Genomic DNA, 19,246 nt, shown 5'->3' with positions numbered 1-19,246 from the left:
GGTTTTTTTTCACTTAACATTATAAGTGAACCTCAGGGAACATTATAAAATAAAATAAAAAATGCAGTTCATGACCCTTTTAAAGTTTAAAAATCTTACCAAACCTCTCTCTCTCTCTCTCTCTCTCTATATATATATATATATATATATAGATATATACAGTATATATATAGATATATACAGTATATATATAGATATATACAGTATATATATATATATATATATATATATATATATATATATATATATATATATATATATATATATATATATAATTTTGTTATTCCAATTCAATTTAAAATGGGTTGTGTCATTCAAAACCAATCAATTAAACATGAGAAAGTTTTACAATTTTGAATTCCCCCCAACAATATATGACCCAAATCGGTGTTACAGGGTGGCTATTAGAACCAAAGCAAAAGCGTGACAAGCAGAAACCTGGAGATGAAACCTCACAAAGTACTTTTATTTTTGTGATTTGCTGCAAATCTGTTGCACTAAACAGGAAGTACAGAGGCTCCTTTTCTACTTTCTCAAAGCTCAGAATATGTTCAGTTCAGCAGAACATGCTTTGTTTGAGGGAATGAAGGACAGATGACAGACAGCTTGTACTTTTACAGAACGGAAGAAGGCTTCCTTCTGGCTTTGATCACACATTTTGCTGTGAGAAAAATTCTTGAACGCACACAGAAAGCTTGTTTCTCAACTAAACACACCCTGTATGTGCCAGAGTAAGATTATAGTAAAAATATAAATGAATAATACAATTAAAGAGTGCAAACCATATGCCAGCGCTCTAGAATGGGCTTTCCTTCCCACTCATTCACATTAAGTGACTTTGCCAACTGCTAAAGTGTGTTGTCCAGGTCAACGTGACATTAATTAAAACACAGAGCGGTGGTGGCACTGAACATTTGACAAATAAATAAATAGACTAAGTGGTTAAGGAAACAGACTTTTTGACGCCTTGGCACTGCAAACATACCTTTAGATTTCATGATGCGAAGCATGCAGAAATGGAGATGAGATAAATAGCATGTGTATGAGGGCGAGGGTGCGCTCTCGAAGGCGTTCTGGGGTTAGAGACAGTGATTTATGCCTGGGCCTCTCATCAGCCTTGCCTCATTACTGGGCGGTCATTTTGTAAATCAACAGATAATTACGGTATAGATCATACACTGTTCGCATTGCCACAGTTTACTAGATTTTGCTGGGTCCATCGCTAAGGGACGGAGCGAGATGGAAAATGAAAACGGCACTTTCCGCAGCAAATAAACCATTTCTTTGGTATTCATATCTCCAGAGGGCACAAGAACTATCGCTTTCGGGTTGCGTGTTTCATGCTTTTTGCGTGACCTTGAATCTCATGCGATGCTTAGTGTGCTTTTCGTAATTTCCCATCTTGCCTTGTTCACCATGCATGCAAATATATGAGAGCCTTTATTTGTTTTGGTTCTTTTAGGTCAGCATTTAGGTTTTAATTCATGGCTGTGCAGTAAGCAATGCTTTAGCTTCTCTCACTTTGTTTGTGAATTTCAATGAGATTGCCTTGCCTCCACCAAAGCCTTTTTGATTGCTTTCCCTGTTTGAGTATCTCTGTAATATCATTTGAAATGTCACCACTCATATGTGTTTGTTTCATATGGGTCCATTCCTCTATTGAATGTAAAAAAAAAAAAAAACACACACACACAGAAGAGAAAAGATGGAGCGTATGTGTGTGCGAGAGAAAAGCAGATTACCTAACAAAGGGCAGACTGATTTGAAAGCAGTATATTTCGCCGAGATTCACAGTGGAGGTTTGTCAAACACAAATGCCGTATGCTTATAAAGGCAATTTCATTTACAAAGGAGATGTAATCAGTCTGTATCATTTTAGATACAAAGCGTGAAGAAGAAAACATCTTCAGTTCTACCTTAGTCCTAAAAGCACTGTGTAATTTGTCACCTTCTGAGTTTACTGATTATTTGGAAATTGAGAGTCCCTAATTTTACGCCGGTGTGTAAAATATTAAGGGTGGCGTAGAAGGTCAGAAATTCTCAGAAACTGTGTTTTTCTGCTGAGTTTATGAAAAGTGACTGTTCGATCATTTATCATTTAAAGGCCTCATGTGATGGTAAGCACAGCATTTGTAAAACCTGTTGAAACAGGAAATTGGTATGGGTTGAATTGCAGGACCCATCAGCTTTTTTTAAATAGCCAGCTACACATGCTTTCTAGAGAAAATGATAATGGAATATATAAAATCGATTGTGTTTATCAGAAAGCAGATGGTTCCTTTAATTAAAAGATGAAACTGGAAAATCCAAATCTAAACTAGTTATTTGATGGTTTAGGCTGGCCCATGGTGGTTAACATGTTAGCTGGTCACTTGTTTTTCCAACATGGGCCACAATATTGATTGTCGATATTAAAATTGTGGCAGATGTGGTAAGGCAATAATTATTTTAATATATCAATGCTTAAATCTATCTATTAAGTGAATATTCATTTTAGTATTGTATGAAGATTACATTTTAACTATGTTATGAAATGATGTGTGTTTTTAAAGATTGAAAGTTAATTGACTGCAAATTTGTATATAAAACTTGGAGAAATTTACATATGTCATATCCAGTATCCATACAGATAACTAGTGTTTCTTCCATTTATTCTTCTCTGAGAGGTCCATGCCAATCTTCCTCTGCACTTTCTGGTTCCTCCTGACATGTTTCTCATTCCAGCCATCTCATCACTCATTTCCCATCTTTGAGAATGTTGTTTACCAATTTCCTGAATGGACTTGTAACCCCCCACCCCCCTTTTCTTGGCTTTTAAGGGAACGCTTACCCGTGCCCGCACTGAACTGAACCCCGACTATCTGGACCTTCGCTCTAGAGCCGAGCTGAATCCAGAGTACTGGACGCCCTGCACTCCTCTAGTGAGTAACCCCTGTTCAGATTGTTGAGATGGCTGCTGCAGAAGCACCATTATGGAGCTGCACAAATACACTTTTCACCTGCTTGTTTGTATGTCTCATCTGCTTATTGGTTTCTTTAGTGACCTCTCTAACGATGGTCTCTTCACCGCTACATCATTATAACTGAGCTAATTTTACATAAACACACATACCTCCCTCCCATTGCTCTCATTACCTGAGTATGTGCAGGGATTCTTGTCATCTGGGGATTGGGACAGTTTACATGAAGCTTTACTTGCCACTGGACCTAATGATGCTTGTTTTTTGGTTTTCTTTTTCTTTTCTTTTTTTTTGAGCTGTTATTTAAGCGTTGTGCAGAAATAAATTGCATATACAAGTTTGAAGTCTTAAAATGTCTTTTGTGGCTTTTCAGAAGAATATATGGTCATTCCGTGTCAAATCAGCCAAATTTCAGAAACTTCGGCTTAAGCTTTAGATTTTGCTTTTTTTTTTTTTTTCTTTAGTTTTTGTTTTCTAAAGAAAAATAACCATGTACAGTGATGAAAGCTAAAATCTGTTGACTTTAGCAATCTTTGTTGCATTATGTGTCAATGGTGACCAAAAATGGGAAAAGATCTCTTTTCAAGTTTTTCCCCCAAAGTTTGCATGCCTATAACTCAAGACATATTAAAGATATCTTAATACCCTTTTAGACATTGAGTCTTAACACACATTTTGGTATATTTATTTTTTAAGGCCTATATGGTTCAGTGCCAAAGATATTGGAATTTCAATATGGCTCCAGAAGTAAATTGTAAAAAAAAATTTGTGGTCAAAACCGAAATGTGTGTCACTTTGCATAAATATGACAATTATTTTCTTTTAAAGATGAATGTCTGAAGAACAAATATAGTTGAAGCTAGAGATGCACTGTATCTTGTTTCCTTCTGTCAAAACAACTGCATATATCTGAGAGCCATAAATATATATATATATATATTTTTTTTTTCAATTGTTGCATTCCTATAACTCAAGAAATATTAAAGAAATAATTTTATAAAATTTTATTTTGGAATCTACATTCTCAAGGCCCTACATCATTCAGACCCAGAGAAATGGAGGCTCATTGATGCTCCATAATCAGTTTGTTGAATGTTACCCATTTTCAGTGGTTGAAAACCAAATGTTGCTTACTTTGTATACGGCCAATAATTATTGTATTTAAAGTAATGTTGAAGCTAGAAATGCACTAAAAGTAACTAAGTACTAAGTAACTAACTAAAAGTAAACTAAAAATAACATTATGATGCTGCAATCTTTCTAAAGTCATTTTTAACCCCCTGTAATTCGACTGTAAATCACAGATGAAAATTGTCTTTTAACCCCCCTCTACAAAATAGTGAATTACCCAGTAACCATTCATGACTTTTATATTTTGGCAAAAAAATAAAATATAAAAAAAAAATAAAGAACACCTTTCTTTTCATTCTACTGAGTGCTAAGACTTAACTTGGGCTGAATATGTGTACTTGCATTTGTAAATGGTTGAATGAGTTCACTATACACCACAAGGTCTATGTGGGTGTGACGGAGACAGACAGAAAATAAGAGGGTGGTTAATGGAGAAGTATCATATTTGCAGTGGACAAGGCAATAGAGGAAATTTAGAAATAAACCATGACTGTAAGACAAAAAATAGGACTTGTTACTACCATAGGGTCCTTAAGACTCTCAGCATGCTTACTTTGTAGTCTTCAACACCCTTTCAGCTACATCCAAAAAGCATGTATGGGCTGATCAACATTTCACTGTATTTTACTCTCATCTTTTTTTTTCCCCATGTCAACTGCTTTCTACTACCAGCAGGATTTCAGGGAATATGGATCCACTCTGTCTGTGGTCGGAATGTTCTCATGGGCAATCGATGAGATGATAGAAATTACCTGCATGCTTCCAGATGTCACCATGCAAAAGAGTAGCTTGGTGTGCGTGAAGCCAATTACAGTGGTTTTTCAATGGGACCAGTCCTCATCACTGGAGTGTGAATGGTCACTTTGCCATATCATCTTGGGATTAACTGTCCATTCACACTCATTGCTCTCTCATACGCAAATAAGAGATAGATACATGTCTAGTAACTAAAATTAACGTTCAACATCAAAGTAGACATTGACCCTAAATAAAATTAACATTTAATGAAAGTTACTATTACTTTCAAGGAAACTCAAATGTAAATAAATGACCGTTAACTAACAGTAGATGTAACATGCTGGAAATCAACAGTTCTGTTTCTTTGTCTAGAGTGCAGTACGGCCTATTTATCAGTGATGTTTTTGAGGATCTGATAATAAGAACCTACTGCTTTAGGAAAAGCCTGGTCTTGAAAGTCAGTGTTTCGAACGGGTGATGGCTATTAAGTTAGTTGTCCTGTCTAATGGCTTTCAGGCAGTGCCGTCACTAGTGGGGTGAAAGGTGGTGACGATTATAGGGGCCCATGGCTGAGGGGGGGCCCCCAGCAATTTCAACAGTCTGGCTGAGGCCAGCCTAAAAAGATGATCAGGACAGGTGACAGGCCACTGCTGCGTGTTTTCAAGCCTTTTAAAGCGTTCAAAAACAAGACGCGGAAAAGCTCAACTGAGCAGCTGGTTACTCGTGCATTGTGTTCACAAGCAGAGAGCCATGTCTTACAGACAGCAACACTGAACCGAGCTCTACTTTGCGAAGTTCTCCTCGAAGTTCCTCCTTAACCTGAACGAACAAATACAAATCAAATTTGTTTAAACAAACAGAAAAGGATGTGAAAGAGCCCAATTCAGCACCCGCTGTGTTCTGGTGTTCAGGGCTTACGCAGAGAGAGGCGTCTCAAAATAATTGAACACTGAATTTGCCTCTTTTTGCTCTTGTATCGACAAATACATACAACATATGTCAAAATATCCATCTTGGAAAGTATGTTCGAAAAAACTGTCGGTTATGTCTTAAGTTAAAGTAAACAGTTGAGAATTTTTTTTTTTAATCGGATGTGTATTATATTGGATGCATTAATTGTCTCTTAAAGTGACCGCGCCTAATTTATCTAATAGCTGCTGTAATGTTAATCCAAGAAAATGAAAGAAAATTACTCACTGCTCTTCACTTAATTACTTTGTAGGTTTAACAAGATTTAATGCACAGTCAAACCAACAATTATTCAGACACCAGATATAATTTTTGATATATATATATATATATATATATATATATATATATTTTTTTTTTTTTTTTTTTTTTTTTTCTTTTTTTTTTTTTTTTCTTCTTTTTTTTTCTTTTTTTACTAGCAGATGCAGGACACAATAATTCATGTGAGTATATAAAAAAAATCATTCAGACACTTTGACCTGACCATGTTTTGCTTATGTGTTTTAATTAATGATGCAACATTTTTACACCACAGGCTGAACATAAATAAATAGAACGAACATACAAATTAAACTATTTCAAACAGGGACCACTCATACAACCAGCTAAGGCCCTGCTTTCAAGACCTCAGGTCAAAGAAGCTAAAGGATTGTTAACTTAAAAATTAAAATTTTATCATCATCATAGTCAGTGGATAACAGCATTTTTCTGGTTACCAACATTTTTCAAAATATCATCTTTTGTAAATTTTCATTTTTGGATGAACTATCCCTTTAAGAAAAAAATCTGACTACATTCTGATTATTTCCCCTGAATGGATGATGTATTGAATAATGCATTTTCCTTTGCGAGTGGCCTTTTAAAGATTGTTATTGGTGAAGTGAGGGCAGACTCATTAATTCAAGTGTAGATCTACAGTACTGTAAATCTTAGTAGGGTTTCAGATGGGCGGGTTGTTGTGACAAGAAGTGAAGCTACAATTTGAACCTTGATGTGAACTATCCTGTCCAAGTCCAAGAACTTTATGGGGTCCAGCAGGGCCTCTCAGGCTGTTACAAAGTAGGTCAGAACAAGTTGCTCAATTGTTGATAGGACTGCCAAATGGTCATGAGTTGGAAGTCATTAAAGTTTCTTACCATCCCTGGGGAATAGAAAAATAGCTGATCTTTTAAGGCAGGTTGAAGCAGATTATGAGGTCCAGCAGGTGGCAAAGAAAGTCTGGAAACTTGTAGTTGGTCAGCAGTGTGCTTCAAGGACTGTCATCATCTTCCCTCGAGAGAATTGGGGTCTGGTGGCCTCCCTTTTGTTCTTGAAGTACTCTTGGTTATATGCACAGATGCACCGAGACACAGTTAGGTAATTTTCTTCATGCACTAAATGCATTTCGTCCTTTGTAAGTCGGTTTGATTAATGGCTTTGTAAACCAGCCGGAATTGTATTCTGTTGAATTGCTAATGGGATTAGAGCTGTATTATGAAAAAGGTTGTTTTTGGAACATATTGCTTGTTGTGTGGAGGTCAGAGTGAATGTGCAGTATATCTTGTACCTTCGTCTGTGGTCTCTCAAAGGTCAGCAGTGTGATTAACCTCAGGTCAATTACACCCGAGATGCATACACCCAATCTGTTAGAATGCATTAGATTGGGGATAAGTGCATGAGGAAACCAGTCTTACTGATCAGAAGTGATCTTTCAGTTCCAGCGGCAGCTCTGCTAATATGTTGTATATCTCACCAACTGTCACTTATTGCTCCCCTGAGTATTTAGAACAATATTAGGACTGTTATTAGTTATTGAAATAATACGTAATCAACACAAAACCAATTGAGGTTATTATCGAGTGCATCCCTTTTTATTGCTCTGCAATCAGGACCACAGATGGAGAGGAAGAAGTCAAGCACAGTAAGTCAACAGTACACTTCAGAGCGTGTCAATAAATGATCCTTCATGCCTTACACTGTCTTCAAAATAAGCCAGCTTCTCATTTCACAAAACATGGCTAGTGCATGTATATCTTCATCTTCATCCTGTCATTGGGTATCTGCTGTGACGAGCCCCAAGTGCATGTACTCATGGTTCACAGGCAAATAGGATTCATGGGATTGATTATGAAGTCATTCCAGGATTGTGTAACCGTCTTAGCTGCTTTTTTCCTCTGACATGTCCTCGAATATTCATGAAGTGGACCTAGGCTGTGTCTTAGGAGACCTGTCAGCAGGGAAGAGAAACATTTCTGAGCTTGTAGAGACATGCTTGAGAAGGAAAAATTGCAACTTTGAATTGCTTTTTCATGTATTTGCACGCATTATTGATTTACTGACCTTCTCTCGGGACAAGGTGGTTTGAAGACAGACTAGGGCCAATTTATTCATTCCGGTGAGATGGAAATGGGTTTAGCTCTGCTGCGGTGACTGAACTGAATGATGACTAGCCTTACGGTAGGTGCTGATTAGCGAGAGTGAGTGCTCTCAATGCTGTGACAGTGTCACTCATTAGATGATATGAGGTACATTGACTCTTAGAATTCTGCTAGCTAGTTCAGTGATGAGAAACTGAAAAACCTCAAAAGTTACAGACATCATTTTATTTCTTTTGAATTGAGGATATAACCAGGGCTGATGGAGCAAATGTGTAGCTTTACGAACGGATCATTGATTAAACTTCTAAAGTCCTCTTAAATGTCCATAACGGAGATGTTATGGCCCCGCTTCAGATGTTTTCCTCTCTAAAGTGGCTCTTAGAGGTTGGATGTGCTCCGAAGCTACATGCCATACTTTGTGTACATGAAAGATTGTGTCTAAGCGTTTTAGAAAGTTGGTCAATACTCTCAACATAGTGAAGGTGTATTTACTGTAAGACCTTTGCAAGGAAAGAGAGACCTCATGAATTATGCATGTGTATAGAGCTCCCATTTCTGTTCTGAGATATGGGATAGGAAATGGATCTCTTTCTTAAGTAAAGAGTAGGGATACTCCTGGGGTGAGGAACACTACCTTTGCATTAGCGGGGTTGTCTGCATTGTCTCTGATTAAGTGCTGAAGGCTTTATACAAACCCTTTTCCATGATGGGATAGCTAGCAAACATCTTCACATCTTCATGTTGTATTATTTGGATTAGAGCACCATGCACTTTCTTTGGAATTTCTTCTATTGTGAAAAGGCCCAGCGACAGCAAGCTGACAATGTCAGGCTGAAGTTGAGTGTCTGTTGGCCTAGTTTTTCCGGTGTGTTCCACACCGTTGTCAGTAGTTTGATCCCTGTCATGGCTTTTCAGCCATTTGAGGATGTTGAATTAGTGGCGGAGCATGTCAGTGGGTGGTCACTCTGACTGGCTGTACAGCTATGTGAACTAGTGCACGAAAATAAAAAAATAAGTGACAAAAGCAAGCAAACGATGAAGTTGAAAGGGGCACACACAGAAGACTTCTTGTTGTAAATTTGAATTCCTTTATTTTCCGGTTTACCTTTTTAAATGGCTAATACAGACTACTGCCATCTGCTGGTATGGAGAGTTGTTTCCTCTAACACAGGTGCAGAAAGTATGCTGTTGGCTGTAATGTGTAATGTAATGTAATGCCCCTTTGTAATGTGGTAGCGGATTGTGTGAAATCGAGTTTTGTCATCATTAAGTTGTAGCAGCTGTTTGTACAGCCTCCAACCTTGTTTTGGGCCATTTTCTTATTGTCTCCTCTCACTTACTGTTTCATTGTTTGTTTTTCTCTCACTCTGTATTATTAAGAGCAGAGCTGGTGACTTGAGATAAGTGGTCACTCCTAGAGGCGTCTGCTGGAGAGGGCACTTTTTTATTTGGTCAAGATGAATGGTTTGAATAATTTCCCTGAAAGTAGCATTCAGCATTGCAGCGTTGCCACTCTTTGAAATACTTTTGCCTGATAAGAGCTCCTGCATTAGTGTAGAAGGCAGGGTCCAGTGATTGTCCCTTTGTAGTGCTTCAACATGTCTTCCTTCATTTATCAAGGTCCTTATAGTTCAACAGCATAAAACAAGTAAAATAATAATAATAATAATAATAAATAATAATAATAACCTGGTCATCCGACTTCTACCAACGAATAACTTTGTGTGTTTTTTTTATTTTCAGATAATTTAACTTGCATTACAAAAAATGTCTGACTGAGAGGGCTGTATTAAGAAACAGTGTCAAGTTGATAAGAACATATAGAGGAAATGTTATTTTCTGGCCCAGTTTTGTGAATGTGAAGGACAGGGTTTGTTGTTTCTTGACAGTCTCAGTTGCTTAGTTGTTCCAACAGAAGATGGTTTTTTTTTTCAGTTTTGTACATTCAGTTGTCATGTGTTGCATGTTTCCTGATCTTTGATAATGTCATAATGCATTGTTTACACAAACCTGCCAGCGCTTCACATTTGGTGTACCTCAGTCTTTCAGTAGATGTCACGTCACGCTTATGCACATCACCCACAGTCTATTTTTACAGGGATGAAGAGACATATGCGGGTAGAACGAGTTTTACAAACAGCTTGTTGGATGGAGTTTCGTTGAATGGATGTTGGCAGATCCACGGGCACTATACAGAAGCTAATAAAAGACAGACTCACTGATAGTTTGTGAGTATTAAAGTTTTTTGCTCTCACTCTATGCATAGCACTTAGAGTTTCACATTGGCGTTTGTGAGTAAATGAACCAGGCTATTGCCTGGCTTGTTTTCAGAAATGTGCCCAAGTGTTTGCAAAGCATTGACCAAGCAATTGCATGCTTGTACAAAATGTTTGTATAGTAAACCCCCATTCGAATTGTCTGCTCTCTTCACAGTTCGCCCCCTAGTGGCAGCCAGTTTGTATGTTTAATGTTTACAAAAGTTGATCAAGGGTTTAACCCTTTGTGAGTAGTAGGGGTGTGTATTCATGTGTGATTTAGATGAGTGTGTGTTAAAGGCCTGATGGACCAGCTGTGGTGTCTGGCTGTCAGTTTTATGCAGATGAAGAGTTAAGATATTGATATCTAAATAATTAGCTTGTCCCATGGGAAAGTCAGTTTGTTCTACTTCAGCCAATCCTGTCTCTGGTCTCTGCGGTCTGCATGGCATCTGTCCTAATGGCACGGTTCCATATACCTAAAATAAAAAAAAATTATAAAAAAGAGGGGCCATTTGTTTTCTCAGTCTATTATTAATCTAATAAATTGTCAATCGACACCTAAACCTGGAAAAAAATTCAACGGATGTGTGTGTGTGTGTGTGTGTGTGTGTGTGTTTAAAGGTGAAGTTCATTGTATGCCTCTAGTGGCTACAAAAAGAATTGCGGAAATGTATCCAAGCACGATTCAACAAAAGTTGTCTGCAAAGGGACAAAAAATAGTCATGTTCCAAATTCACATCACAAGAAATATTTTTTTTATTATTATTATTGATTTTATACATCAGGGATTGATTGCATCAAGTTATATCTTATCTCTGCCTACGACTAAAGACTTTTTAGCATCAGTCAGCATTATTGCTTTAACTGATCCAGTCAATCTGAGATGGTTGGCTGTGGTGCCGCTCTCATCAGGGCCCGTATCGCCCAGTTGATGCTGATTATCTCTTATCAATAAGAGAGTTAACAGTGACTTATAACTCTGTGGTTTTCACCAGTATTTTCTGACATATTTCCACTATTTTAAATAAAGAGGCTCTGAGGCTCTGATGGAGGATTACAGAGCTTAAAACAGGCCACAGACGTGAATGATCCAAATTTGGCCTTTATACAGGCCAGCATGTCAATACACCTTAACCTCAGAGATCTGCTGCTTTCATGCCAGCATGGCCCATATATGAAATGGTTTAGGCAGATAGTCCTTCAAAATGTCCCATTTTTATTTTCACTCTCCTGCTCTCTTTCCTTTGCACACATACACAGTTTTGGCCTTTTGAGATTTGGGGCACTGCTTTCCAAATTGACTTTTATCAAACTGTCTCAGAGAAGTAGGCTTTGTGGGTGGGCACCAGTCTATTGTTCTCCTGCATGTAGTAAAGAATGAAAGAGGAGCTGTTCGATATATTTTCTGCTGTCGTCAAAAACCCCTGCCAACCTAAGGGCAAGCTTATTTTTTTCACCGCACCACAATCACATGTACACAAAGAAGTGAACCAAAAGTGAACCAAAGATGTTTTTTTTTCATGATGAGAGGGCACCTGTTTTTTGGACTGACTTGCTTGCTTGCTTATTTATTTGTTTATTTATTTGTTTGTTTATTAGCGCGTTTGTTTGTTTGAAGCTAGTTAGTGATATATTTGTCCCAAAAAATTATCCTCAAATTCTCTGTGCAGTAATGCAAACAGTATATATTTTTATGTACTTATTTATACAGTATGGTATTATTTGTTGTTATTTATTGTCTCTTAAATAAGCTTGAATGTATTTTCAAATTATATTACAGTAATGTATTTAGAATAATGTTAACAAACAAACTCACATATTTAAACAAATGCAAAGGTTGTTAATGAGAATTTGGGCTTTAAAGGCTTTAATTTATTAGTATTATTAGTATTATTATGTTTATTTTTATTTTTTTTAAGTTCACTCACTCTCTCACACACACACACACACACACACACACACACACACACACACACACACACACATACAGACATATGATATTGTTTTAAATAAGATTGTTTTGTACAGAATTCGATATTGTGGATTAGAGGTCCCATTCATTCTACTAAGAGGGCCTTAAAAAGAGATGACTATGAAAAAAATACTGTGCTTCTTTAAACCGCTTGCATGTCTGCCTCAGTATTAAAAACCTGAAGTGTTAAAATCTCTTGTTTCATATATAAGCTATTGCCTTTAGTAATATCATCATATACTGTGTGCTGACCTCAAAGTAAACAGCTGTGAGGGATATTATGGAAGCCATAGACACAGGCTGAAACTGTGCTGAACATCTTTAAACTATGTATTGTTCTTTGACGATCTTAAAATAAAGAAAAAAAGAAAATCTGCATGACATGTTTCAGTGCATTGGGATTGGCTCATTTGCAGAGGACACATGCAATCTTGTCAGATTTTCTGCTGCTCATTGCTTGGAACGCCTTTCTGCCGAGAATGTGCCTGTGAATGCCTAAAAAGCTTCTTAGGTTGGCAACTCACTTAGATTTGCAACAAATCTGCCACAGAGACATTGTTGTCTAAAAAAAATAAAAAATAAAAAATAAAATTATAATCTCCTACGAGCTTCTTATGGTTTACCTTATGAATCCTCCTGTCATGAGATCAACCTTGCCTGCCATCCAGAGACGCAGGTAGAGCTTCTGTGCTCTGATGTGTTCATCTTTGCAGGGACAGTGTGATCACCCCTCTCTAATATGCGTCCACAGGGATGAAATCTGGAAGTTCTAGACTGGACTAATTGGCTTGGAGGCAGATAAGCAGGGCAGCGCTGACAGCAGAGGTTTCTTATGCTCCTTTCATATTGAAGGTGCTGGACCCCGGCAGTTCCAGGACTGCTAGGCTATGATCTACCTACTGATTCAACTTGGCAATTAGTCTACCTAGGTTATATATATTCTACAGCTGGATAGTGCTGAAAGTCCCCTAATGGACTGCCATTTTTAAAACACCTACTTTTTACATTTCAGATCTTCATTTCTATCCTTCTCTCTTTGTCTATCTTTTCTATAATGAGTGTTTTCTGTATAATAGACTGAGATGGGGGATTCCGCTACTGTTTCAACAAAATAGTTAATTATACATCATGCTACAGTAAATACAAAGTACAAATACAAAGTATTTACAAAGTAGCTATACTGAAGCTATTAAAGAATTATTAATTATGTAACAAAATGTAATTTGTATAATTTGTATTAACATTATTTTTGTGGCACATTGTAGCTACAACTGATAAAAAAAGAGATTATTTATAAGAATTATTACATTTATATAAAATGATATGAATGCATGCCTGCCATCTGTTCATTACAAACTTAAAAATTACTCTCAAAAAGAGTTTATGCTAAATAAATGGATTTACAATAAAGCGATAACCAGTATTATTCAACTAAGATTTATTTTGCTACATAAAAGAACATAATGTAGAACAGGTTCACTGAAACGAACTTTCCCATTTAATTGATTCCCAATTAGTTTGATTATTGCCGCATATGTATGTATAATACTATATTTTAATGTTTATAGAGTATATTACCATTCAGAAATTTGGAATGGCAAGTTGTTGTTGTTTTATTATTATTATTATTATTATTATTATTATTGTATCCGTTAGGATTCTTTTTATTATTCTTCCTCTTCTGCCGCAAGTCTATGGCAGCCCTTGCGGGAAAGTTGTATAATTTGGGACACTGATAGAGGACAGTCCCAACATTAACTATAGCAAATCTATGAAAAAACTATGAAGTCTCTAACTCCAACTCTCTAGCGCCACCGCTTGTCCAAATTTTCAATATTTTTATGCTAATAACTTTTGAATCGTGAGCCAGAAAATGAAAATTATTTTTTTCCCCTGAATCCTTGGCTTATGCCAATTCCAATGAACCCCAAAATTAAAAAATCGCAAGGTTTAGTTTTTTCGCTATTTTCAATTTTTCGAAAAACCTACTTTTTCGAACTTATCATAGACGGTTAGTCCGATTTTCACGAAAATTGGGTCAGATCATTTTTAGCCCATGCTGGCAAAAAGTTATGGAATTCAAGAATACTATTTCGAACTCCTCATCAACTGTAGGTCCAATTTTCACCAAAATTGAATCAGATGATCTTCAGACTGCGCTGACAAAATATTATGGATTTTGAAATGATACACAAAACCGTTTTTGCATACCACCGCGACGAATTTGAGGCATGATGCCAAAATGACACTTCAGCCTGTACCTCTACAAAGCGTTGGCATATTGATCTCAAACTTTATGTGTGCCATTGTCATCTCTCACAGAACACGCCAAAAAGATTTGATTACAGCGCCACCTCTTGGTCAAAAGTGATAGACCATTTAATCATATTACTAGTGGTTGAATTTATGAGCCAAACAGTTTGTGACAGTTCTAAGTATGTGCACACAGCATGGGATCAAGAGGTTACACACTGTCTTTGTTCTTTCTTTCATACAAGCTCTCTCTCTCTCTCTCTCTTTTTTTTCATTTATCTGTCTATAAATTCCACAGCATGCTTGACTAAACTTTGCATAAGCATGTCATCGCTAGGTCAAGCAGAAGCTTTAACGTGGCCATAATGTTAATAATCGAGTCCAGAAGTTTTCAAATCTCTTAATTTCAAGGGCCCCAAATAAGACGACCACCTAAGAAAAATGCTTGGTATTATGAAAACTAAATAACATGTTTTTTTATATTGTTACTCTTCTGAAGCCAAAACAAATTCATTCCATATTTTCCAGAAAATAGTGACTTTTGCATTAACTGATTTTGACGTTAGTGATGTTTGTGAATAAGTGATATTTATATATATATATATATATATATATATATATATATATATATACATGCTGTTTAGCTACTGTATCTCTAAGAGTTTTGAATGTAAATGACAGCGCTTGAGGCGTAACCTCCACATGCCGGCATAGTTTAAACTATCAATTATCAGTTTAAATGTAAATGCGGATGGCGATATGTTAATGAGTTCATAAAAATGATTCTGATCTATTTTTGCAGTTTCATGTTTAATAAATATATTAACCAAGGCAGAAGCTTTGCGTTTTGAAGGCTACTGTGGTTTTTTTTTTTTTTTTTTTTTTTTTACATAGCAAGATCAAGAAAAACGTATTCCAGTGACATGTCCCCTTTAAGAGTCTCGACAGAATGCGCGACTGCGGTCCTCATTAGCACGTCTGACAAGGTCACAACTAGCTCTTTATGTCTTTCTTTTTCTGACATAATATGCCATGTCCAAGTAGAACTGAGAAAATTAGATGCTGTTTACAATCTGTGGCATCATGGGATCTGTTCGTATCTAATAAGTGAGTCAAAAAAGAATAATTGCTACCATTATTGTCCATTAAGTGTATTATGGTTGGCAGTATGGTGCGTCTGAATGTTCCGCTGTATGGAATGAGCTATAATCCTGCCTGGCATACAAACGTCAACAGTAGGGCCTGCTCTATTGCAGGAGTTCTCACGCTAATCAGAGCCAAATATTAAGGGCGAGGAGATTAGTCAAGGTGCAAGGTGCTTTTTAAATAAATAAATAGTGGCAAGAGAACAGAAGGAGAATATATGTGTTCGACGGCAAGAAACAGTACAAGAGAGAGGGTCTCGGGTGGTCAACCTCTGAAGACCCTGCACTCTTTGAAGGCCTCATTAGCTGGCGTTATCTGTGTATTGACACTACCAAGGGTACCTGAGGGGTTACTGTGTGCGGCTTGCGGTTTGGCCCAGGCATACAAGGCTGTTCCGATGAAATAAGACTTTGAAGTTGATTTTCCATTTGAAGAACTATCCATCTGGGATTTTATTTATTTCCAATTTATCTTTTTTCCTTCCCTTTCCTTTCTCGCTCCTCAAGGCTACAGGCTTCTATGTAGGTGGTGAAGAAGAAGATCACTCTTTGTTTTCTATTTATTTTGATATGATCTCCAGCTGAAACAATCAGAACTGCTGTGTGTTTTGTTAATAATTAAAGCGGCCAAATCAATCTCAGAAACCCCAAGCTAGACGTCGCTCTCACAGAGAAGGAGATGAGTAAAGATGGAGCCGTAGGGGCGATGGTCTCGACGGCTATACTGCGGTTTTGAGTGGTTCAGTCTCTCGATTGAATCAGCCCTTCAATTAAACTGCAGCTTGCACTGCTCTGTCGCAGTATTGCATGCTGGAAGTCTCTTGCATTAAACAGTATTGATCCAAAAATACAACTTAGGTTTAGTTGTGTTCATTTCAGGACATTTTGGAACTCTTTTAGATGTAAGCACAGTGAAGAAAGCACATACATGTTTAATTAGTTCTCTGAAAACTTCAAGCTTGATAAACACCCACTTGCATGTTGTTTTACGTTATGCCTTCAAGCTTTTTTGCTGTTGTCTTTTTTCAATTATATAATTTCTCGCAACATCTGATTCTACATGAGGCGGAATTAACGAGAAGTGTATAAGTGTCTATGCAAGAAGAACAAACTAACACGAGAGCGGCGGAGATGCACATCATGTCTCTATAATCTCCAAACAGCTGGACTGGAATTTGCACCTCTATTTTCTTCCCTGCATGCTTCTTTCTTTTATGTAGATAAACAGTTGACATGAATGAAAGTTGAGCATATATATTCTATTTTTGAAGAAGTTTACCTTTATGCATTTTATACAGAGTTAATCACATTGCATACAAGCTCCAGATTTTATCAGCACATGCATTCGGTGGGATTCAAACCCATGACTTCATTACTGCCAGCGCCCTGCTACTGTACAAGCATAATTAGTTGGAATGTGTAGGACTCAAATAATTTGAAATACAGTAATATAAGATGACACTTACCTTCAACATCCCATGAGATGCTTTGACACAGCTTTCTTTCATGTTGATGTATTTTCTCTTGAAACAAGAATGGGCTTGAATTTATTTTATGCTATAGCCTTTGCACAGCCAACTTACCATACATGAATACTAAAAATATAGTTCACATTTTAGAAGCCAGTTAATGTTTGGCAAATGAAATAAGTGTTAGCACAAATGAATGCACAAAGACAAAACATTGATTTTTATTTGCATAATTGTTAATGAAAAAATGAAAGTGTTTATTAATTTATTGAAATATATAATACATAAATATATATACCTAAATATATTATTACATAATTATAATAATTATTATTATTTTTTTATCTTTATTATGTTTTTGGCTTATTTATTTAATATTACTGTTTAGCTTTCATTTAATTAAGCTTTACTATTTCTTATTTGTATTATTATCATTTTTTTAATTGATTTCTCACTGCATTCAAGGTACCTTTTGGCTATAAGATTAATATGTTTTTGTTTTGGTTCAACCCAGCTGAAGCTGGGTTGTACATTATGTTGGACAATCGCAGTCTAATTAGCAAAAAAAAAAAAAAAAAAAAAAAACCTAGTGATTATGGATTCTAATTTAAGACTGAAAACAAAGTTGGCTCTGAATGAAAACAAAGAATGAGATTTTGTAGCCAAGACAATCCAAGACAATATGATGGAAAGCTATTGTTTTGGTTTACTCAAAACAATGACAGCAGGTAATTGTTGAGATATGCAAATTAGTTTTTCTTTGTTCTATTTGGGAATGCCCTCTTTGAAGTCCTGGCAGCCCTGTGAAGTATGAGGAAACAGAGCCTTAATGGAATCCCCTCCTCTGAATACAGAGCGATGCCTGCCTAACCTTGAACTTCCTGTGATGATCTGTCTGACCTGATTGTATCGTGATTTAGATAAGGATTTAATCTGCCAGACATACTGTATGCATGCGCCGCCAAACTATCAAGAGTCTTGCTCTCTTACAAACGCACACATCCGTTCTGCTTTCATCTGTTTCTTCGTCCCTGCATAACACCAGGCTTTCTCTCAGCTCTCCTCACTCCTCCTTTCTGTTCTCGCTCTCCCTCAGTTTTACTCCAGATACGCTGGAAATACAACAACAACCCCAAGAGAGGCAGGAAGTAGTAGAGCCAGCAGGAGAGGAAATGGATGATAGAAAAATATAATCCATCTAGTGCACTTAAGGCTTCAAACACACATGCACACACTTGGATACACAAATACACAAAGCTGTATACACAAAGCAATATCTCAAAAACATGACTATAGGTCATATTTCACCCCAAAATACAGTCAAATTAGCAAAGAAAAAAGAAAAATACAGTCAGATTAAATTATCATTATTTGTATTTCTTATTCAGTATATATTTTTAAATATGTTTCAAATGCACATACATTTTTTATCATTATTTTCGTAATTATTATTATTTCTTACACAATAAAAAAACTTAAAATCTCTTATATTTACACACACACACACACACACACACACACACACACACACACACACACACACACACACACACACACACACACACACACACACACACACACACACACATTTATTTATTACTTAATTTTGAATAACAATGCAAGAAATCTTAGTTGTCTACCAGTCCAAAAAATCTGATTAATTCTTATTTAGGTAAATATTATTTCTTATGCCTTTCTTTAAATTTGGAGCAGACTGGCCTGGTTTTGTGAGGTTTTTATTGCTCTTGAAAATGGCTGTTTCTCCTTGCACTAGATATTTGGAGTTTAGCCACAGACAACTGTCTTACAAATCACGTCCAACTAATCCTCTGCATTTGAAAACTGTAATGAGAACGGTTTTCTACAGAAGTCTGCCCTAATCAGAACTTTTTACAAAAATATACATGCTCAGGAAACCTGATTAGTGACTTAGGAAAGTGTTATGATTGCTGGATCATTTCCATGTGTTTGTGGACATTGGTGTGAATCTGTGT

General features: G+C 36.5%; 1 protein-coding gene across 1 annotated transcript in view; it reads left to right on the top strand.

The window, feature by feature from the left end:
- The window catches only part of LOC132152177 (protocadherin-9-like), a 294,090-nt gene that overhangs the window by 46,535 nt on the left and 228,309 nt on the right, over positions 1–19,246 (top strand). Inside the window, exon 3 of the mRNA XM_059560943.1 lies at positions 2,820–2,921. Within this exon, the coding sequence (XP_059416926.1) occupies positions 2,820–2,921 (102 nt within the window). The remainder of the gene's footprint in view (positions 1–2,819; positions 2,922–19,246) is intronic.

Source organism: Carassius carassius, chromosome 10, assembly GCF_963082965.1.
Source record: "Carassius carassius chromosome 10, fCarCar2.1, whole genome shotgun sequence".
Classification (NCBI taxonomy): domain Eukaryota; kingdom Metazoa; phylum Chordata; class Actinopteri; order Cypriniformes; family Cyprinidae; genus Carassius; species Carassius carassius.
Note: the sequence above shows the minus strand (reverse complement) of the source record. Positions and strands in the feature narration are given on the sequence as shown.